General features: G+C 35.7%; 2 protein-coding genes across 2 annotated transcripts; both read left to right on the forward strand.

Annotated features, from left to right (window-relative positions):
- The first annotated feature begins 526 nt into the window (after window positions 1–526).
- On the forward strand, window positions 527–22,553 carry LOC127795035 (protein STRUBBELIG-RECEPTOR FAMILY 8-like). The gene is made up of 16 exons (XM_052326449.1): window positions 527–1,069; window positions 1,388–1,520; window positions 1,680–1,751; window positions 6,096–6,161; window positions 6,255–6,326; window positions 6,445–6,516; window positions 14,649–14,720; window positions 14,814–14,879; window positions 14,960–15,025; window positions 15,113–15,441; window positions 16,355–16,611; window positions 20,358–20,629; window positions 20,711–20,846; window positions 21,297–21,442; window positions 21,554–21,710; window positions 22,111–22,553. Exons 1-16 carry the CDS (start codon window positions 946–948, stop codon window positions 22,261–22,263), a joined length of 2,193 nt encoding a protein of 730 aa, XP_052182409.1. The 5' UTR covers window positions 527–945; the 3' UTR covers window positions 22,264–22,553.
- Window positions 2,013–5,782, forward strand: LOC127795036 (uncharacterized). The gene is made up of 2 exons (XM_052326450.1): window positions 2,013–2,208; window positions 3,034–5,782. Exon 2 carries the CDS (start codon window positions 4,003–4,005, stop codon window positions 5,665–5,667), a length of 1,665 nt encoding a protein of 554 aa, XP_052182410.1. The 5' UTR covers window positions 2,013–2,208; window positions 3,034–4,002; the 3' UTR covers window positions 5,668–5,782.
- Window positions 22,554–23,211: the final 658 nt, after the last annotated feature.

Genomic DNA, 23,211 nt, shown 5'->3' on the forward strand with positions numbered 1-23,211 from the left:
TGTTGGCGTGGGGGTGGGACAAAATATTTTGATGACAGTATTTATTCAATATGATAAGTATTTCTATGTTTAAGATATAATTGACAAATAGAAATAAACCTATTTTTATTGTGCATGCTAATGCTAAAATCAAAATATATAAAAAAAAATGTTATTACTGGGGCCCATAGCCATACGTAGACTTGGGAAAATCTTAATATTTATTAAATTATAGTATTATATTATTGTCTTTTTAAGAATATCAACCACGGTCAATTGCTCAAAGCCAAAAGGTAAGTCTCTATCAGTTCACATAAGGACAGATGAGTCATTTTCCAAAGCTACTCCCAATCTGTCGGCCAAGGGAGCCCATTTTTTGACCCACTCGCAGGCGCCAGCCAGCCAGCCAGCCAGCCCAACAGTCGTCGGCCATGCGTCCCGGTGGCATTCCCGCAATAAAACAATCCCCCAAGGGCAATTCCAAACTCTCCCTCTTCGTAAAGTTGGAATCCCAATCCCAGATGTTGTTCTCCCGGTTTAGAGAGAGAAGGCGACATGAAAAGCGAGTCTCATCATACGTTCCTTGCTTGCCTCCTCCTCCATACTAATCTTTCCACGTTATGTTAAACAACTCTTTACCTTTTCTCATACAAATGAAGTTTCCACGTTATATTAAACAACTCTTCTCCCTTTCTCGCCGACACGCCCACGCTGAAACACTTCCGCAATTTCTCTCTCTTCATTACTCTCTCAAGCTTCGAATCTCTCTCTCTCTCTCTCTCTCTCTCTCTCTCTCTCTGCAGTCCCTTTCTTAATGTCAACAACTACTACAACAATGGTGATTCCAACCGCAGACGTTTACTCCTCTGCTTCGCCTTCACTACCGTTGCAGTCTCGCGTTGTTGTTAGGTCATTTCAGGTTCTCTAATTGTAAGCACTCTGACAAGATAGGAGTAGAAGCCTCAGATGGAGAGGAGTCGCAGAGTTAGCTCTGCGCTGTCCTCTCGGTTCTGCGACGAGTTTCTTTTGTTTATCGCGGCGGCGATCTTCGCTCTCGGTGTTGTTGAAGCGACTACTGATCCGTCAGATGGTACTTCCTCGATCGCCTTCAATGTTTTGGTGTTTTGATTCGTTTTGCTGTTCTGATTTCTCGATTCAGCGATTTGGTAACCTTTTCCGCCTGGCGGTTATTGTAGTCGAGAGCGTATGTGATTTTTGAATTTTTAGTGACTGTCACTGTCAATGCAAAATGCAAATTGTATGTGGACTCTTTGCTCGAGTGGATCTTGATTATTTGATTTGATCTCTCTATCTCTCTGCCTCCCTCTCTGCTTGTATGTACATTTGGACATACATGTATTGCGCATGTGCATATGTGTTTCATCTTGTGCTGTTGTTTGAGTTGCAGTTCAAGCTCTACAGATTATGTACACTTCGCTGAATAATCCTTCCCAGTTATCTAATTGGAAACCGAATGGTGGAGATCCGTGTGGTGAGTCATGGAAAGGTGTTACTTGCCAGGGTTCTGCTGTTGTTTCGATGTGAGTTATTGTCTGGTTAGACTCTTGTATATCTATTTGTGTAGAATGTGTGTGTGTATATGTTTTTATCTGTCTTCATTCTCAGAGAGGCCGACCCTTCAATTGTGTTTTAATGATTGCATTAATTAGATTAAAGAGGAATTGTTGTTGTTTTGACAGCCAGATTTCAGGGCTAGGACTCAATGGGACACTTGGGTACATGCTTTCCGGCCTTACATCGTTAAGAACATTGTGAGAAAATTATTGGCTTGCTCTAGTGGAATTTCTTTTTGCTAATTGGATTGTTTAGTCATTTCTATATACAGGGCCGGCCTTGGGCCAGGGCCACTGGGGCTACAGCCCGGGGCCCATAATTGAAAGGGGCCCAAATTACTTTATAAATTTATGAATATATATGTATATTAAAAAAAAAAAAAAAAAACAGCAGAAATTGCTCTGCCAACGCCACCCTCTCACGCAACCTAAAAGTTGAAACTCTGCCCAATGCTCATTTTTCCTCCCTTCTTCTTCTTCTTCTTCTTCTTCTTCTTCTTCATTTTGCTGGTTATTTCTCCTTCACTGTTCTTCATTTTGCTGGTTATTTCTCTTCTTCATTTTGCTGGTTATTTCTCCTTCATTGTTCTTCATTTTGCTGGTTATTTCTCCTTCACTGCTGACACACACTCGGTTAAGTTGCTGCTTCATTTTAGTGAGTATTTTCATCTATATATATTCTGTTCTTTATATATATTAGAGAAGCAATAGGGTAGCAAGTTGATAAATGCATAAAAGAGGAAGCAAAGATGATGAAATCAGTGTCATGGCTTCCTGGGTTTGAACTTTGATTGATTGTTAGGAGTATTTAAATCATATTAGTTAAACCCATTATTATTATTATTTGCTATAAGCTGATGATTAGAGCATTAATTAAGCTTGTGGCCAGTCGTTGAAGTTGAAGTTGAACTATTGAAGTTGGTGTCATTTAATATATATATATATATATATATTACTATTACACTGTATCTGTATATTTGTGTTCTCTGCAACTGTATATATATATATATATATTGTATGTGTGTGTATTCTGCAACTGTATATATTGTATGTGTGTGTGTTTTCCGTGAGCGTGACTGTATAATATTATATGTGTGTGCAGTGTGTGTTTTGTGACTATATAAGTGTAATGTGTATATAATATATAATTGTATATACATTGGAATTATATGTGTGTACATTGGAATATATTATATAATATATTATTGCATTAAGGCCTATGAATATCTTAAAGTTAATAGCTAATTTGAAATTTTAGCTTTGTTTTGAAAATTATAAATTATGAACACTCGTTATTGATAATTTACTATTCTTTTATTTACTTACAGATTTATTAATTTAATTCATAGGTTTGTTTGAATGCATTGTGAAATTTATGTTTATATTTATTTGACTGTATTATTGAACTTATGTTTATTGTTTATATTTGAATTATTTTGAATGCATTTGACTTATTCTTCTTTATTATTTGATTCAACAGAAAACTTGATTGGGATTCTTGTTCTTTATAATTGGAAGTTTCAAGTGGAAGAAAATATGCTCAAAATCCAGGTTTTATTGTTCTTTGTTAATTAGTTTTATTTTTTTTATTGTGTTGTGTTTATTATAAAAATTAAAAAATGTTTCCTAAGAAACAACTTTCCGGAAATCTCAAGAGACAAAGAAAGAAAAAAGAAGAAGAAATTGCTCAAAGTTTAAGAGGATCTTTGAATAAATATTTTGTTAAACAAATCAATACTTCACTTGAAAATTTAGATGAAGATTTACCAAATGAATGTGAACAACCAATTCAATTGGAAGAATTAGTAGAAAATGAGAATGAAGGGAATGAAGAAATTGGTGATCAAGATGAAAATGAAAATGAATGTCCTGAAACAAGATTTGATTTGAACATTTATGATCCACGAGTTTGGGATAATCTTGATGCAAAAATGAGAGATTTACTTGTAGAAAAAGGTCCCATAAGAGAAACTAATTTCAAATTCCCCATGGACGAACACAATAGACATTTTTCTTCAAATTATTATATTCGTATGTTACCAAATGGGGAAACTAAGGATCGAAAATGGCTAGTGTACTCAAAGGAGTTGGATAGAGTGTTTTGTTTCTGTTGTAAGTTGTTTAAAACAATGAATTCTAGAAGTCAGTTAACTAGTGAAGGAACTAGAGATTGGAAACATCTTGGTGAGAAGCTTAAACAACATGAAAGCAGTATTGAACACCTCACTAACTTGAGGTCTTGTATTGAATTGCAAATCAGATTGAAAACAAATCAAACAATTGATATAGAATTACAAGAGTTAATCAAGAAAGATACACTACACTGGAAAAATGTTATTGTCAGAATCATTGCTGTTGTTAAATGTCTTGCTACACATAATTTAGCTTTTCGTGGAACAAATGAAAAAATTTATGAAGATGGTAATGGTAACTTTTAGGCATACTTGAAATGATTGCAGAGTTTGATCCAGTAATGCAACACCATTTTCAACTCATTCAAGATAAAAAGATTCATTATCATTATCTTAGTCATAAAATTCAAAATGAGTTGATAGCTATTTTAGCATCAAATGTTAAACATGCAATCATTGAAAAAATAAAAACGGCTAAATATTTTTCAGTCATTCTTGATTGTACTCCTGATGCAAGTCACAAAGAACAAATGACTTTAATATTGAGGTGTGTCGATGTTTCAAGTACTCCAATAAATATAGAAGAGTACTTTCTAGAGTTTTTAAATGTGGAAGATACATCTGGATTAGGAATTTTTAATGAATTGCAAAATGTAATTGAGTCCCTTACACTTAATATTGATGATGTGAGGGGACAAGGTTATGACAATGGCTCTAATATGAAAGGAAAAAATTTAGGTGTACAAAAAAGATTACTTGATATAAATCCTAGAGCATTTTACATGCCATGTGGTTCTCATTGTCTCAACTTAATAGTTTGTAATATGGCAAATTCAAGTGTTAAAGCAAAATCTTTTTTTGGAGCATGTCAATGCATATATACGGTATTCTCTAATTCAACAAAACGATGGAATGTGTTACTTGATTACATAGATGGTTTGACTTTGAAATCATTGTCAACTACACGTTGGGAAAGTCATATTGAAAGTGTCAAAGCAATAAAATCTCAAGTTTCCCAAATCAGAGAAGCTTTATTTAAATTAACAGAAATTAGTGAAGATGCCAAATTGAGTAGGGATGCTCAAAGTTTAGCATCAGGAGAGCTTTCAAGTTTTGAATTTATATTAAGTTTGGTTATTTGGCATGACATTTTACATAAAATTAACTTAGTTAGTAAAAAATTACAATCTGAAGACATGCGTCTTGATGCTGCTGTAAGGCAATTAGAAGGACTTGTTTTATTTTTTGAAAACTATAGAATAAATGGGTTTATTTCTGCTATGATTGATGCTAAAGAAATTTCCCTTGATATGGGAATTGAGCCTGTATTTCCCAAAAAACGTCAAGTTTGTAGAAAAAGGCATTTTGATGAGGTTTCCAATAGTGATAGGGAACAACAATCAGCTGAAGAATCATTTAGAACTGATTATTTTCTTGTTATAGTGGATATTGCTCTTGGTGAACTGAAGAGTAGGTTTGAACAATTGCATTGTTTTGAATCTATTTTTGGGTTCTTATTTGATGCTGTAAAGTTGACTTCGTTTCATGATGATGAATTGAAAAGCTTTTGTGTGAATCTTGAAAATGCTTTAAAACATGGTGATGTTTCTGATGTTGATGCAAGAGACTTATTTTCAGAATTACAGGTGTTGCAAGTGATGTTACCAAAAGAAGCATATGAAACAGATAAACCATGGACATCCATTAAAATTCTTGAGTTTGTAAAGAGTGTGGATATGTTTCCTAATGTAATGGTTGCTTATAGGGTATTATTGACTATACCTGTGACTGTGGCATCTGCTGAAAGAAGTTTTTCTAAATTAAAATTATTAAAATCTTACTTGCGGACCACCATGACTCAAGATAGACTAAATGGATTAGCGATATTATGCATTGAAAAGGATATGTTAGAAAACATTAAATATGATAGTATAATTGATGATTTTGCATATAAAAGCGCAACAAGAAGACATTTTAAATGATGTTTTGTGGTTGAGATTTCATTGTTATTTTTATTTTGTAGGTACATTTGATGATTTTTTTTGCTTCGGTTAATTGTGGAAGATGAAAGGAAGATTGATCAAATCAAGAAATATTTATGGAGATTCAGGAGCAAGTATGTAAACTCAAATATGTAATTTTTGTTTTTTAATGCAATGTTTACAATACGGGGTATTCTTTTTCCTTCATTTGAAGTTTTATCCGATTGAATTTTTCCCAAACAAGATTTTAATGAAGTCCCAAAGTATTATTTCTTATCTTTTGTAAATTTTTATAATTTTAATAAAATTAATTAATTAATAATTTTTATTTTTTATTTAATTTATATAAAAGGGCACATTTGATAAAATTTGCCCTGGGCCTTAAAAATCCCAGGACCGGCTCTGTCTATATATATTCTTTGTTGCAGAGATATGAGTGACAACAATATTCATGACTCAGTTCCGTATCAGTTACCACCGAACCTGACATCCCTGTAATGATGGATTGATTTTCTGATTTGTGTTTCTTTTCTGTTTTGAACATGTGGTTTAAGTTATGAGCTTAATGTGTCTGTTACTTTGTGCAGAAATCTTGCGGACAACAACCTAAGTGGGAACTTGCCCTATTCCATTTCTAGCATGGTTTCTCTTAATTATCTGTAAGATGCATTTCTTAAATGCTATCATAATTGGTACCAACGGTTTTTTTAGATTTGATTTATTTTTCATGTTTTGAAAGTCTTTCCCGTTGCTTGACCTCAGCATTTTTGATTTTAGGAACATTAGCAAGAATTCTCTCTCCCAATCAATTGGAGATGTGTTCACGAATCTCTCTGGGCTCTCGACCTTGTAAGATTTCCACCTAAATACATGTGCTTTGTCATTTGGTTTGTACTGCTGTGCCAGGTTTCATAATATTGATATTCATTGACTTTAATGCCCCTGAACCTTCTAGAGATAGTTAACTTTTGTTCTGGTGAAGTTAAACTTTGTTATTAGTTTGAATTATAAATAAAGATTGACTATTGGTCCCGTTCAAAATTGGAGAGTGCCAAGGAAAAAAGTTTAGCAGTAATGTCCCAATGAAGAGGGAGCCTTGGGATCAATGGTAAGGTTGCTCCTTTATAACTTGAAGGTCACAAGTTCAAGTTATGGAAACTTCTTTGCACAGTAAAAGTAAGACTGCATAAAAACGATCCTCACTTGACCCATACAAGGTGGAGAGTTATGTGCCCTGGGAATGCCCTTTAACATCCCGAGGTATAGCTAACAACAATAAATGAATGCATAATCCAATATGAAGAGAGCAAGATCTAAGTTCTTTTTTATGATTATCACGCATTGTGAATTACATTACATTTGTTATGCTAAGCAACATAATGCCTATTGTGGTTTGTTTCAACTGTGCTACTCAAAAAAACCATAATCCAATTTGGCAAGATCTAAGTGACATAATGCCTATTGTGAATAGGCATAATGCATAATCCAATATGCCTATTGTGAATTACACTACATTTGTTAGATTCGATAGACTAGCAAAATAAGGCTTATTGGGCCAAATTGCAAAAGTAAATCTACCACCCTATGAAAGTTGTATGGCAAGGAAAATGGAAAAAAGACCATTTGGCAAAACAATTAGAGCTGAAAATCCATTCCAATTAATACATTTCGATATATGTGGTCCAACGAATGTTAGGGCTAGGCATGGAGGTGTTTATTTCACCACTTTCATTGATGAATATACTCGTTTTGGCTTTGTCTATTTGATTTCTCATAAGTCGGAAGCTTTAGAGTGCTTCTAAAGATATTTAAAGTTAGTTGAGAATCAATTAGACAGAAAAGTTAAAGCATTAAGAACCGATAGAGGTCACGAGTATTTGTCTGAACAATTTAAATTGTTGTGTGATGAAAAAGAAATTGAGAGATAATTGACTATTCCACATACTCTACAGCAAAATAGTGTTGTGTAAAGAAGAAATAGAACTCTTATAGAAATGGTTAGGTCAATAATGGTAGGGGCAAAGTTGCCAATCACTTTTTGGGGTGATGCATTGTTGACAGTTGCATATTTACTCAATTTAGTACCTTCCAAATCTGTACCTTCTACCCCATATGAGTTATGGACTAGAAGAAAATTTGATCTAAGTCATTTGAGAACTTGGGGTTGTGCAACCTATGTTAATGATCTCTCTCATAAACATGGAAAGTTGGGTTTGAGAGGTAAAAAGAGTATATCTGTAAGATACTTAGCACACTCAAAATGATATGTTTTTATTGGTGATCAAGCAAGTGGAGTGCTACCGTGTTTGAATCTCGAAATGCATTTTTCTTGGAAAATGAGTTTCCTAGCATGGGAGAGATAAAATAGAATTTGTCTCTTTATGAAATTGAGGATCGGGACAATTCTATTATTCAAAATCATGTAGTACATTTACCTGAAAATGTGTCTAGGGAATCTGATTCAAGTGGGAGTGAGACGAGAGTTCTCGAATCTATTTCATGTGAACCTCAAATTAGAAAAAGTAGTCGTGGACATATACCTCAACGTCGTTTCGATGTTGATGGTGAAACTTTTCTAATTGCCCCACGAGAGGAAGAACCTAACTTTGTCCAAGAGACTATTTCTGGACCTGCTAAAGAAAAATAGAAAAAGGCAATGGAAGAAGAAATTGACTCAATGAAATCAAACCAAGTTTGGACATTGGTTGACTTTCCAAAGGATCGTAAGGCTATTGAAAATAAATGAGTTTTGAAAATCAAGCAAAAGGTTGATGGATTCATTGAGAGATATAAGACACGTCTAGTAGTCAAGGGGTATACTCAGCAAGAAGGAATTGATTATGAGAAAACTTTTTCTTATGTTGTAAGATTTACCTCCATATGCATTATCCTAACAATAGTAGCCAGTTTAGATTTGGAATTACATCAAATGGATGTAAAAACAACATTTATAAATGGCGAACTAGAAGAGAAAATTTATATGGAACAACCCATAGGTTTCGTGGAAAAGGTTCAAGAGAAAAAAATGTGTAGACTCATGAGATCCATTTATGGGTTAAAACAATTTTCCAAACAATGGTACTTAAGGTTTCATTAATCGATTATCTCATGTGATTTTCAAATGATCGATGAAGACCACTATGTGTATGTTAAAAGATCTAATGATAAGTTCGTGATCTTATCTCTTTATGTTGATGACATACTTTTGGCTAAGAATGATAAGGAGTATTTTTTGAGTATCAAAGAGTGGTTGTCCTCCAATTTTGAGATAAAGGACTTAGGCGAAGTATCATATATTCTTGGTGTTAAGATCAAGAGAGATTGTTCAAAGAAATTGTTAGCTTTTTCTCAAGAGCCATATATTCGAAAGATTCTTAAACAATTTCATATGCAAGCCTATAGATACTTCAATTCTTAAAGGCAAAGGTTTAACTAGAAAGATGTGTCCTAAAACTCCACAAAAAAAGAAACAAATGGCTAGAGTTCCTTATTTTAATGCCATGTGTAGTCTTATGTATGCTATGATGTGCATAAGACCAGATATCTGCCATGCAGTTGTCATGATAAGTAGCCTCTATATATATATGATTTGTTTATATATATATATATGAAAATATATGTATGTATGTGTATTTGGGATAATATAAATTTTATTTAAATAATTTTTTTATGCATCGCCTAAGCCCTGCCTAGGCGCTAGGCCCTAGCTTGGCGCCCGACTAACACATAGCGCATTTTAGAACACTGATTTTGTGAAGTGGACATGATATCCGAAAGATTGAAGATTGATTAAAAAAAATAGATTAAAGGCAGAAGACGGCCACAATAGTTCTAAAGAAACGGTGACTATTGTCCAGGCTTTGATACCATGTCAAAAAAGGTGAAAAAAAAATCCTCCAATCTTATTCAAATCAATGGGATACATGCTATTAAATAATAGATTTTCCTGTTTAGTTAGGAAGTTCCTAAAAAACTAAACAAGAAAGTTTCTAAATCTAAGTTTGGAAACTATACAATTTAGGATACAAATCAAAAGATGGATAGATACAACAACATTCATAAGATACATTCCTAATCTAGGGAAAGGAATCAATCAATAGAATAGAAACTTGGGATTGATGTTGACAATCAATCCCAATCTTGCACGGATTGATTGATTGATATCATAGATTGTTGACAATTGGGGATGTTTGGGGTCATGACAATGAGTTACCAAGATGAGGTTATAAAAGGTAACCGAAAGGTAAAGATCCCACTTTTCACCTTATTTGTCTAAGAATGCCGAGTGGAGTCCTGTTTAACAAATATGTGAAAAGTAGAGTTGTGGACTCAAGTTAGATACTGAGTATATCTGAATTATCACCTGTACGGTATTTATATAATAAAAGACATACGCTCCATGGGAAAAGGAGAATAATACTATAGCACATGTTTTATACCATGTGTGCAAAGTTCGACTGAAACAGGGTAATGGAAGATATGGATCTCTTCTTTTAGTTGTGTGAGACCCTTGATGTCACAAGGATACCCTTTAACCTTTAATTATTTCTTGAAGTTATGATTCGATGCAGCTATCTTGGAATGCTACCAAAGACCATGTATGATTCGATAGAATGGAGCATATATGGAAAAGCGATTGAATTACGATGAAAAGATTTCAAGAAGAAGGAAAGATCTATTTGAGTGTCATATTTGGATGTATTCACAAGTCGACCAATTATAATCATTCGTTGAATTGTAGTTGTGAATACAGAGTTTATTAAACAAGTAATGAATCAAATTGAGATCTAAATGTGATTAAATGTGACTTGACAGTTCCGGGTTATAACATACAGACTCTACTTGAATAATGGAGCTGCTATATATACCTAACAGTTGTATAGCAACGATCTCTCGAAGAAAAGACTATGCTGGTCGCACGACCTATTTGCCTGTATGGAACTTACAGAGAAATGAGAGTTTATGGGTGTGTGAGCCCATTATGTGTGAGTGGGAGATGTTGTAAATCCGGGTTATGCACCTGGATCAGTCTGCCCATAACAAGCTTCGAGTCCAGTTTCAAAATCAGATCTAGATTTGGATCTGCAATTAGATCCGAATTTGGAGTTGGATTTGAAGCCCGCTATGGACGGATTGATCCTGGTACATAACTCAAATTTACTACCAAGTACCATAAAATCATTTTGCATATTTCCACATCCATAATATATTGAATTAAAGATTAATTCAACTGTTGAATCATGGAAATACAAATTAAATGCACATATGAGAAGAACAGGTACAGAGACTAGATTTCGTCTAATTTCTGGAGCAAACAATATATCATATAAGTATAAGGTTTGACCACCACACATACACAACTTATAGATGCCAATGCCTTTAACTCCAACCCTTGTATTGTTTTCCACATAGATCTACTTAGTTCCTTATAGTATTCGACAATACTCCACTTTCTTGATGATCATTCTCATTGTACTTGGCTTTACTTAATTCAAGATCGTACTGAATTGCAATCTTTATTCACTAATGAAATTTCTACTCAATTTGGTCGTACCATTTGGATCCTTTGCAGTGATAATGCCAAGGAATATTGTTCTCTTGCATTTCAGGCTTTTCTCTCATCTCGGGGTATTGTTCATCAGTTCTCTTGTACTCAACAAAATGGGGTAGTTGAACGTAAAAACCGTCATCTCATTGAGACTGCTTGGACAATTCTCCTTCAAATGCATGTTCTTGTTGTCTTTTGGGATGCCGCTCCTCACTTCTAGTTATCTGGATGCCATCCACTGTTTTGAATGGGGTCATTCCACATACTTTACTTTTTTCTCGTGATCCCATTTATCCTATTCTCCCTTGTGTCTTTGGCTTAACCTGTTTTGTCCATCTTCTTTCCCTTGGTCGTGATAAATTGTCTCCTCACTCGATCAAGTGTGTGTTTCTAGGCTATTCTCGTCATCAGAAGGGATACAAGTGCTACTCCCTTGAACTTGGTAGACACTTTCCCTCTTTTGATGTCACCTTTTTTCTCTTTTCTTCGTCTGATGGGTCTTCTTCCCCCCTTCTTGAGGTTCTTCCTATCCCTTCTTTTCCTCCTTTGGTCCTAGTACATGTTCCTATTCCTCTCCAAACTTATCAACATCATTCTAAGCCTTCATCAGTGCCTTTAGCTCTCGCTCCTCCTATTGTCAATGATGGTATTCCTTCATATTCATGTCTTCCTTCAGCTGGTGCCATTATTCTCTCCCCCTCCGACTCTACCCAAGCTCTTGTTTGTCACGGTACACGTTCCACTTGCAATCCTTATCCCATTTATACTTTTGTGAGCTATCACTGTTTGTCACCTGTTTACTCTGCTTTTGTATCTACTCTCTCTTCTGTTTTTATTCTTAAGATAGATGCTGAAGCTCTTTCTCACCTGGGGTGGAGACATGCTATGGATGAGGAGATGTTTGCCTTGCTGGCTAATGAGACGTGGGATCTAGTAACTCTCCCTGAGGAAGTCTACTGTTTGTTGTCGGTGGGTGTTTACAGTTAAGGTTGGTCCGAATGCTTTTGTAGTTTATCTAAAGGTTTGGTTGGTAGCTAAGGGCTATACTCAAATTTTTTGCCTAGATTATGATGATACATTCTCTCTCGTGGTTAAGATTGCTTTTGTTCATGTTTTTCTTGCTATGGCCGTTATTTAGCAGTGGCCTCTTTATCAGTTGGATATTAAAAATACTTTTCTTCATGGTGACTTTCAAGAGGAAGTGTATATGAAGCAACCTCCTGGTTTTGTTGCTCAGGGGGAGTCTTGACTAGTATGTCGCATGAGGAAATTCTTATATGGCTTGAAGTAATCTCCTTGTTGTTGGTTTGGCTACTTCAGTTTTGTCATCCAGTCTTTTGGTATGAGTAGAAGTGAAGTTGATTATTTTGTTTTATATCACCATTCTCCTTGTGGAGTCATATTATTGGTAGTGTACTTAGATGACATTGTTATTATAGGAGATGATGAGGTTGGTATTGGGCAGTTGAAGACTCATTTGCATTCTCATTTCAAACCAAGGATTTGGGTAAGTTGAAGTATTTTCTTGGCATTGAGGTAGCTCAATTTGCCCATGGTGTGTGCATCTCTCAAAGGAAGTATGCCTTAGATATTTTGGAAGAGACTATTATGCTTGATTCCCAGCCTATAAATACTTTTATGGATCATAATGTTAAGCTTGTACCATGATTGGGGGAGCCATTGGTAGCCAAACATCTTTTTAGCTGTTAGTGTGGTAAGTCAATTCTTGGACTCCTCTTGTGATGGTCATTGGCACGCTTTAGTGCGTATCTTGAGATACATTAAAAATGCTCTTTGTAAAGGCTTGTTGTTTGAGAACAAAGGACACAAGTAGGTTGTTGGATTTACTGATGTAGATTGGGCTGGTTGTCCTATAGATAGGCTCTCTACCTCAGGTTATTATATGTTGGTTGGGGGAAATTTGGTGTCTTGTAAGAATAAGAAGCAAAATGCTATGACTAGATCTAGTGCAGAAGCAAAATATCGGGCCATGACTTTAGCCACATGTGAGTTGATTTAGCTCAAGCAATTTCTTACAAAACTGAAATTTGGAGATTTAGAGCCTATGCAACTTATTTGTGATAATCAAGCTGCTCTTCATATTGCCTCTGATACAGTTTTTCATGAGCATACCAAACAAATAGAGATAAATTGTCATTTTGTGAGACAATAGTTGCTTTCTGATGAGATTAGTATTTCATTTGTTGGCTCTAATAACCAGCTGACTGATCTTCTTACCAAGGCATTACGGGGTCCATGACTTGCCTATTTTTGTACCAAGCTAGGCACATATATGCACATATGATATATGTGCGCCCGCTTGAGGGGGAGTGTTAACAATGTTAGATATTGTTGTACATATATATTAGGAAGATATGCTGTCCATGATTGTACTTTGCAGATTGGTGTGTGTGTGTGTGTGTGTGTGTGTGTGTGTGTGTGTATATCATTGTGAAGAAAAAAATCAGATCACTTTTCTCCTCTCAACATACAAAAACACTTCTCTAGAATTCTGCTCATAGCTGACTTTTAGCTTGATTGATCAATTGATGAACATTGAAGGGTTGACCAATTAGCTTTGCAGTTCTTTTTCTCTAAGTGTCAGACAGACTTGTTGATTAATAGTTTTATCCATGCTCTATGGTATTCATGTTTGACTAACTCCAACCAATTGGACATTGATCAATCGTTGATTCAACTAGTCTTAAAGTGAAAGAGACTGTGCTTGTGGATTCTGATTGGTTTATTTATCCATTTCAGAAATCTGTCCATCTTGATATTCTTTAACTAGGCTTCAATCCAAACCTCTAAATCCTCCCAATACAAGTTCCAGTTAAATTTGGTAGAAAGTGTGTTTGTCAACATTATGCCAACACTTAATTGGTAACAACAAACCAATCCTTATTCTCACTAGGTGAGGTCTGCTAATTTATCATAATTGGTAAAATGATATAACTATGTTATGTTTTGTAAATATGAACTTGAATCACTTTATGTTTGATTTTCAAATAGCTAAATCTAATTGGAAGAACCCCTAGAAAGCTTTATGGATTGAGTTGCTCTTAATTCAGCAACAACATATCAAGCCTTAAATCCTATTATATGGAGTTGACTATATTAATCCTGTTATTTGTTTTTATTTATTTCTTATCTTCTTTAAGACCCTTATAATTGATGTCGTACCTAAGAGTCCAACCATCTAGTTTTTCTAGGTCTTTTTTTACCTTTTTTGTTAAATACACGGTCTTAATCCAATTTGGATAAAAAATAATAAAAAATAACCCATATAATATCTAAATAAATAAAAATGTTCAGTTGCGATCTAATTCTGTGTGAAATGTATAGTTGTTAACCCATATAGCACCCCACAAGAACTCTTCTTAGGGTTTTGGTTGACATCTCTTCTTATTGAGTTGACATGCTTGCAATGTAGGGATCTCTCTTTCAACAACCTAACTGGAGATATTCCCAGTTCTTTTAGCACGTTGTCCAATATTTCTACTCTGTGAGTGTAATAAAGTTTTCCTTCTTGTTGGGTATCTACTTTTTCTTTCTTCAGTTTCTGTTTCACTTATAATGCTTTCTGAACCTTTGGCAGTCATGTGCAGAGCAACCAGTTAACTGGTTCTCTTAATGTTCTGGCTCCTTTGCCTTTGACAGATCTGTAAGTTCATTCTCTAACTTAAGGGCTTGAGTTCAATGTTTCTAATCAGCTACTTATTCTTCTGCTTTAATTTTCCACAGAAATGTTGCAAACAACCATTTCAATGGGTGGATACCAAGGGAGCTTATCTCCATTCCTAATTTTATGTGAGTATTCATAACTTTATTCTCTCATTCCCTTTGTCATAATATTTAGAACCTCTGAGATTATTCTAACGAATTCTAAATAAACAGATATGATGGAAATTCATTTGACAATGGTCCTGCTCCTCCTCCACCACCATATACCTCACCTCCCCCAGGTAGACCACATAATAACCGTAGCCATTCTCCTCCAGGTGGACATACACAGCCTGGTTCTGATGGTCAATCCTCCAATCAAAAAGACGGAAATGAAAATAATGGGTTGACAGCTGGACCTATTATAGGGATAACCCTAGGTTCTTTGTTGGTGGTTCTCATTGCAATTCTTGTGCTTGTATTCTGCCTGCGGAAGAGAAAAATCAAGGAGTCCAGTGCTTCTAGAACTTCTGCAGGAACTCTCCCCATTACTGCAGATAAAGGTATCTTCTTCTTTTTCCCCCTAAAGGGAAAAAATGAAAAAACAAGGAAACAGATGAAGAAACCTGATTTTTTTCACTTTTTTTTTTCTTTGATTTTGTATTACAGAAGCTGGCCACCATTGTATAATAATTTGGCAGAAAGCAGTCCTTTAAATCTTAACATGATCCTGAATGCTAATTAGGTTCCCCGTTCTATCTCTTCTTATTATCCTTTTCCTTTGGTTGGGTCTTCTTAAGAATCTCTTATATCTTGAGTTATAAACTTAGTCTGCATGACATGGAAAGAAATGAAAATCAGAAGTTCTTCCATTTGCCACCAAGGAACCTTCAGTTAAGTTGATTTGTATTTTGCCTGTTTAGCCGCAATGGTAAGGTTGATTAGTATTGAGCCTTGGAGCAATGGTAAGTTTACTCCATTGTGATCTGTGGAGGTCACGGGTTTAAGTCAAGAAACAGCTTCTTTGCTAAGCTAGGTAAGGCTGCATACAATGACCTTCCATAGAGGCCTTGTACACTGGATTCACCTTTTTCAGTCAGATGCATATGCATTGACAGATTGGTTTTGGATTTTACCGAGTTCTTTTGAGAGAGATTTTTAAAGGCTTTTTGATTAGAGTGGTTTTCCTTTGGTATATGGGCAGCATTAATCAGTATGGTAGAAAGCCTTCCAGATATTGAAATCTGATGACAGCAACTTATTCCTTTACTAAATATTACTGTTTACAGTTTGCTGTTTTCACATCTCGTAATGGCAGTATTAGATTCGATGTAAATTAATTTGCTGGTTGTTGCTTCATTTCCTCTTTCATTTTTTCTGCTTTAAAGTGGGTCTTTTGTAAGTTGGAGCTAAAAGATCATCTGATAACATATTAACATCTTGATCTTTCTGAATGTATTGTGCTTCACTTTGTAGTGAATACCGAGATGCAAGAGCAGAGGATGAAATCCACCTCCAATGTTGCAGATATAAGGCCCCCACCAGCCGAAAAATTAGTTGTTGACAAGATAAAAGGGAAAAGTGGATCTTTAAAAAGAGTGAAGTCTCCTATAACCGCTACTTCTTTTACAGTTGCTTCTCTCCAAACAGCAACAAACAGTTTCAGCCAAGAAAACCTTATTGGTGAAGGTTCACTTGGCCGTGTTTATAAAGGAGAATTTCCTAACGGAAAGGTACTTTCATTTTGCTTCTGTTTTCATCCATATTTTTACTTACTACTCATATGTATTGTGAAGTCATTTGATTTTCTTGCATCTTATATGCGAAGAATTTGGCCTTCAAGTACAGCCTACTGGATAAAGTCTTCTTTAGGTAAAGAGACTCTAATTTATTCCAGACTTCCAGGGCTGTTTTAAGTTTTGATACTTCTCGGAGAACTTTGTCTCCAAGACTCAAGATAAGCATGATGTATGCTTTCTTATTGATTTCCTTATCCTCTAAAGATATAGATTTAGGATCCTTACCTTCAGAGCTTCCCTCTCCAATCCAAGACCCAAGACTGCATGGCAGTGCTTCCATTTTGATCCACCAGAGACCAAAATCATTGCTGCCGTCGAACTTCTCCACATCATATCGAGTGGCCGATGAGGGCGCCATAATCGCCTACCAACAACGACTTTGGTTTCTTGAGAATCTTGAAAAATCTTGATAGGATTTCTGGAGCTGATACCCTGCACTCTGATACCAATTTGTTGTACTTAGGACCGCCACACACACAGCCTACTATCCCTCCAAGAACTCACTAATTACACCCTCGGAAATTAAGCCACAGCACTCGATAGAAATCACAAGAAATAGGAACACAAAAAGCAACTAATCACACAAGAAACACAAGATTTTATCTTGGTTCAGTCTCATAAATGAGACCTACATGCAGACTGCCTTAGGCCCATGAAAACTCCACTATCTTGAATCCTTACAGCGATTACATGCACTAGAAAAATCCAGTCTCTTTCCCTTAGTCTAAAACCCTAGACTAAACAGAGAAGAATCCCCAAGAGAAAATACAAATCAACCCTCCTCTCGGCCTAGCACATACTCGCTCAACTCTTTCAAGACGACCCAATGTTTTCATGATTCTTCCAAGCCCTCCCAGCCCCTATTTATAGACCATAGAGACAGGCAAGGCAGTTATAACCAACTGCCCATCCTGACCGAAAATAAACCACCTTCCGGCCAGCTTAAAACAAACTAACAACCACTCATTACAATAAGAAAATATGCTAATAGATTTCCTAAAGAAAACTTCTAAGTACAGAAAACTAATCTAAGACAAATGACTGGAGGGTTGATTTGTATTTTCTCTTGGGGTGTTCTCTGTTTAGTCTAGGGTTTTAGATTGAGGGAAAGAGAGGATTTTTCTAGTGCATGTAATCGCTATAAGGATTCAAGATGCTCCTATGACTGTTGTGTGTATCTTAAGCACATATCCCCTAGCATTTCAATATACTTGTTGCTATATGTGGATGACATGCTTATTGCAAGTCAATCCCTTAGAGAAATTCAGCAACTTAAGCAAAAATTAAAAGCTGAGTTTGAAATGAAGGAGCTAGGTGAGGCTAGAAAAATACTAGGGATGGAAATCTCTAGGGATAGACAGCATAGGAGAGTATTCTTATCTCAGAAATCATATATAGAAAAGCTGCTATCTAGGTTTGGTATGGCTGATTCAAAACCAGTGAGTTTGCCATTTGCACCTCATTTTAAGCTATCTTCAAAGTAGTCCCCTGAAGATGAGGCTGAGAAAAAGGAAATGGAGAAAATCCCATACTCAAGTGCTGTTGGCAGCCTGATGTATGGCATGGTTTGTACCCGCCCCGATCTAGCTCATGCAATGAGTGTAGTCAGCCGCTTCATGGAAAACCCAGGTAGACCCCCATTGGATGGCTGTAAAATGGATGCTTAGATACTTAAGGGGCACTAGCAAGAATGTATTGTCCTATGGTGGAGCTAAGATAGGAGAAAAACCTAGCATTTTAGGCTTCTTGGATGCAAATTATGCTTCTGATCTTGATAAGCATAGGTCCACAACTGGTTATGTGTTTAAGTTGTGGAATTCCTCTATTAGTTGGAGGTCTAGCCTCCAACATGTAGTAGCTTTATCCACTACTAAGGCAGAATATATAGCTGTTGCTGATGCAATTAAAGAGGCTATGTGGCTTAGAGGGCTAGTGGGAGAGCTTCTAGGTTTAGAGGCTAAAGTCACTTTGATGTGTGATAGTCAAAATGCTATACATTTATCAAAGAATCAGGCTCACCATGAGAGGACAAAACACATAGACATTCGGTACCATTTTATTAGGGATATAATTGAAAATAAACTTGTTGATCTAACCAAAGTTGCAGGTAAGAAAATATGCTAACAGATTTCCTAAAGAAAACTACTAAGTACAGAAAACTAATCTAAGACAAATGACTTCACATGTATTTTGGGATGTAAAATTTTGATAAAGCATCACAGTTATGGCAAAGCAGTAGCATATGGCTGAATGAAGGGGATCATAATGGTCTCCAAATGACAATTTAAGATCCAAACAACTTCCATTGCGTAATACTTTCTTCAGAATTTCTCAATGGGATTGCAGTCTGTAGTCTTTCATGTCAGAGGATGCATATGTGCTTCTTGGTCTAGGCACTGTCTTATGTTCAATCCCAGATCAGTTTGCATTTTGGTTGAGCATGTCAGAAACTTGTATCTGTTGCTCAGTTACCAACATGCTATCTTTTATCTTCATAACATGTTGAGTTGCTTGCTACTGATCTTGATTGCTTTACCTGGATAATCAGGACTTCCCTTGAACTAGAATTAGCAATACTTGATGGTAATCTATAATGAGACCAAGTAAAAATTGTTTTTGTTGTGGTTTATGAAACACATGCAGACTCGATTAGACAAATTATCATTTCTCATCATTTGGAGTCATATATTTCCCATCAGCTTTATGTTATGTTAAGGCAAATGAAAGTTGATTACACATTTTGTGCCTTATCCTTTACATATGAGGCCACGTAAAAATGTTTCTGCTTTGATTTATGAAGTGCTAATCTACTTGGTTCTACTAGTTAATTCTCAGCATTTGGGGATGCTATCCAATCATGTCTTGCTGATCTGCATTATCCCAAAATTACTTTTTTTGGTTTGGAATGATTTATCTCTCATTATGTCAACCACAGATGTTTGGTCTTTTTGCCCTTCAAGCAGTGTCTTTGATCTAAGCCATGTGAGATTTGTTAGAGGTGTACATATACGTTACTTTTTCTTTATTAGAAATAGAAAAAGATTGCATTTCATGAATGTGTGAGCTGACCACTATGTAATGCATTCATGAAAATTTATCTTTTGCTATTGCCATGTTCAAGGAATATAGCCATAAATGAGCTACTAGTTAACCGTAAACGTCAAAATTTATATGCTTGGGGTCTTGTAGTTCAGTACTTCAGTTTCTTAACAACTCATGGAATTTACTTGATTCAATGTCTAAGCTGATGTGCTAAAATTTGGGTTTAAGTTAGCTATCATGTACTGCTGCTTCAACTTTTTGACTGAGTTTTGTTTTATTGCAATAACCATGGCATGCCAATATAGATTCCAAGGATTGTGTTCTTACTGCTGGAATAACTTATGCTTCTGATGCAAATAACGCGATAGATTCAGGCTTGTTTCCATGAAGAGCAAGTCTGCTTTCTCTCTCATCGTCATCTATTCTACTTGGAAGTTGTGTCATTGGATAACTAACTACTTGTTTCCAACATTTTTCCACACCCTCTTCATGATGCCTTTGTTTTCCTGCTAAGCAAGAGTGTCACCAGCAATCATCATTGCCATTGGCTGAATCATTAGATTTTTTCTTTCTCCTGCTTGCATTTCATATATGTTTTAATGATTGGGTAGTTAATTTGAACATGTTGTTTCTTCCAGGCAGTGGCAATTAAGAAGATCGACAATGCAGCGCTTTCACTGCAGGAGGAAGATGATTTTCTTGAAGCTGTTTCAAATATGTCACGGCTGAGGCACCCCAATGTTATTTCACTGGTGGGCTACTGTGCGGAGCATGGCCAACGTCTTCTGGTTTATGATTATATTGGAAACGGGAGTGTACATGATATGCTACATTTTGCTGATGAAAGAAGCAAGATGCTGACATGGAATGCCCGTGTTAGAGTTGCGCTTGGCACTGCTCGAGCTTTAGAGTATGTTATAATTCAAGTTGGAACCCTCTCTCTCTTGCTCTCCTCTGCATTTCCTTCTCTGAATGATTGTTCTTTCTGTAGATATTTGCATGAAGTGTGCCTGCCTTCTATTGTGCATAGAAACTTAAAGTCAGCAAACATTTTGCTTGATGAAGACCTTAACCCTCACTTGTCAGACTGTGGCTTAGCTGCTTTAAACCCAAATACAGAGCGACAGGTAAATGTTGGAGCTGGAAATTGCTGGCCATATTTCTTTTATTAGCCTTGTGTTCTTGTCCCAGAAATCTTCTTGAACATATCAGCAAGAGTGGAAATCTGAGTTCAATCCCAAGAAAACAAGAATAGAGATCTGAGAATTTTTCTTCAGGTGGAGGATAAAAGAAGGCTTTTTTACTTCAAATTAAGGGCTTTACATTTTGGTGAAAAAAAAAAAAGAATTTTTAAGTTATTGCATATGCCCATCGAACCATCTGAAAGTTGGCATTCCTATCATTCATCTATTTTTATTTTTGGGGATTGGTAATGCACACGCCCATGTACCTATGGGGGAACACTAAGCTTGTGAGTCTCTGTTTGGGGGATAATAGCATGGAACAATGAGGCTAACACGTTTTTGGCATTTTTTGCTATTTATGTTTTAACGTTTTACTTCTATGATGCTTAATAGGAGGTTTCATCAACCCAAATGGTTGGTTCATTTGGTTATAGTGCTCCTGAATTTGCTTTATCTGGAATATACACCGTAAAAAGTGATGTTTATAGCTTTGGGGTCGTGATGTTGGAGCTGTTGACAGGACGGAAGCCGCTAGATAGGTAAAAACAGTTGTAGATGCTCAGTAAGTTACATTCATAATATTCTCTGGTACGTTCTTCAGTCTGATGCTGGCTTGTTCTTGCGTTCTTTTCATTTCTTATGTTATTTAGTTCAAGGGTGAGATCAGAACAGTCGCTTGTAAGATGGGCTACTCCACAACTCCATGATATAGATGCCTTGGCAAAAATGGTCGATCCTGTGCTTAATGGCATGTACCCTGCAAAGTCTTTATCACGTTTTGCTGACATCATTGCCATTTGTGTTCAGGTAATATTCATTTAATATCTGAAAAGCTCCTTAATTCATGTTTTAGCTTTGTTATTAAAAAGGGGGAAAATAAGTTGATTTTTGAGAATTTTGTATTTGGAGACCGCTTAAATGCTGTTCAACTTCTAAGGCTAGGTTTCAGAAGGAACCTTTCATATTGACAATTATATAGATATGTATACTTAACACACACAAAGCGTGTGTCTTATTATAGCATTGTTAAACAAATGTTGGAATGGGGAAAAAAAAAAAAAAAAAACACAGCAGCAGCAGCAGCAAATTTGATATAATTCAAATTTCACATGCACAACCTACATACTGTATTTCCCTTCCGTTGCTGGATGGATAAGTCACTCTCATTTAATGTATGTAATTCACGATATTTTGATGTTGGATGCAGCCTGAACCGGAGTTTCGGCCTCCCATGTCCGAAGTTGTGCAATCACTGGTTCGGTTAATGCAAAGAGCAAGTGTGGTGAAGAGGCACTCCAGTGATGAATCAAGTTTTATGTACAAGACTCCAGATCATGAGGCAACCGACGTGCCATATTAGAAAATCCAAGACTAGCTGAAGCTATTGAACCACCTTCGAAATTTTGCATGCAGAGCAATCCAGAGAAATTGTCAAGAGGAATGACCGACCCGGTAGTGTATCCGAAGAGCATGCACGCACGCACTCTCGTCTCAAACAATTTGAGCCCGCAGCATGCTCTATCTACTTCACAATTAGGATCGAGTTTGTGTATATTTTATTGTATCTTCAGTAATAATTGGACATTTTTGGTACATGTTCATAGGTATTTTATGCCACAATGAAGCACTTCTGTGATGTGTTTGGATGAATTCATTTGTCATTACGAATTTGAAATTTGAAATTTAATGTTTGGGATCAATTTTGTAGAAAGAATTTAGATTTGGATCTAAATTCAAGGGTAGATTTTGACCCCCCCCCCCAAAAAAAAAAAAAATGAAAGAATTTCAAATGACCAAAAGAGGTGTCATTTGGACTCAGAAATATATAGTATGTTATACATATACGCACAAATATATAGTATGTTATACATATACTTCAAGTGCGTATGTACATGTACTTGCAATATTTATATGCATGTATATGTACGTGGGTATAAATGTAACTATTCCTACATAGGTATGTATATCTATGCACATGTATATACAAATATATGTACACGTGTATATGTCTGTTCATACATATATGTACATATGTATATGTATTTAATGAAATTATAATAATAAATAAGCAATAAGATATACTTCATTTAATTTTAAAGGTGAATTAGCTACATAACTGGAGGAATAATAAAAAAAAAAAATGATAAACTGGAATAAAATACATTCTGGAAACAGTAGGGTTTTAAACAAAGGTCTTGGCTACAATGAAAAATCATCCCAAAGGATATCTTCTTCTAGAGTTAGGCGCACTCGCCTCCTTTTATAATCATAATTTTGAGCTAGATTTTAACTTGGTTTGAAATCCATA

This window comes from Diospyros lotus, chromosome 2, assembly GCF_014633365.1.
Source record: "Diospyros lotus cultivar Yz01 chromosome 2, ASM1463336v1, whole genome shotgun sequence".
Lineage (NCBI taxonomy): Eukaryota > Viridiplantae > Streptophyta > Magnoliopsida > Ericales > Ebenaceae > Diospyros > Diospyros lotus.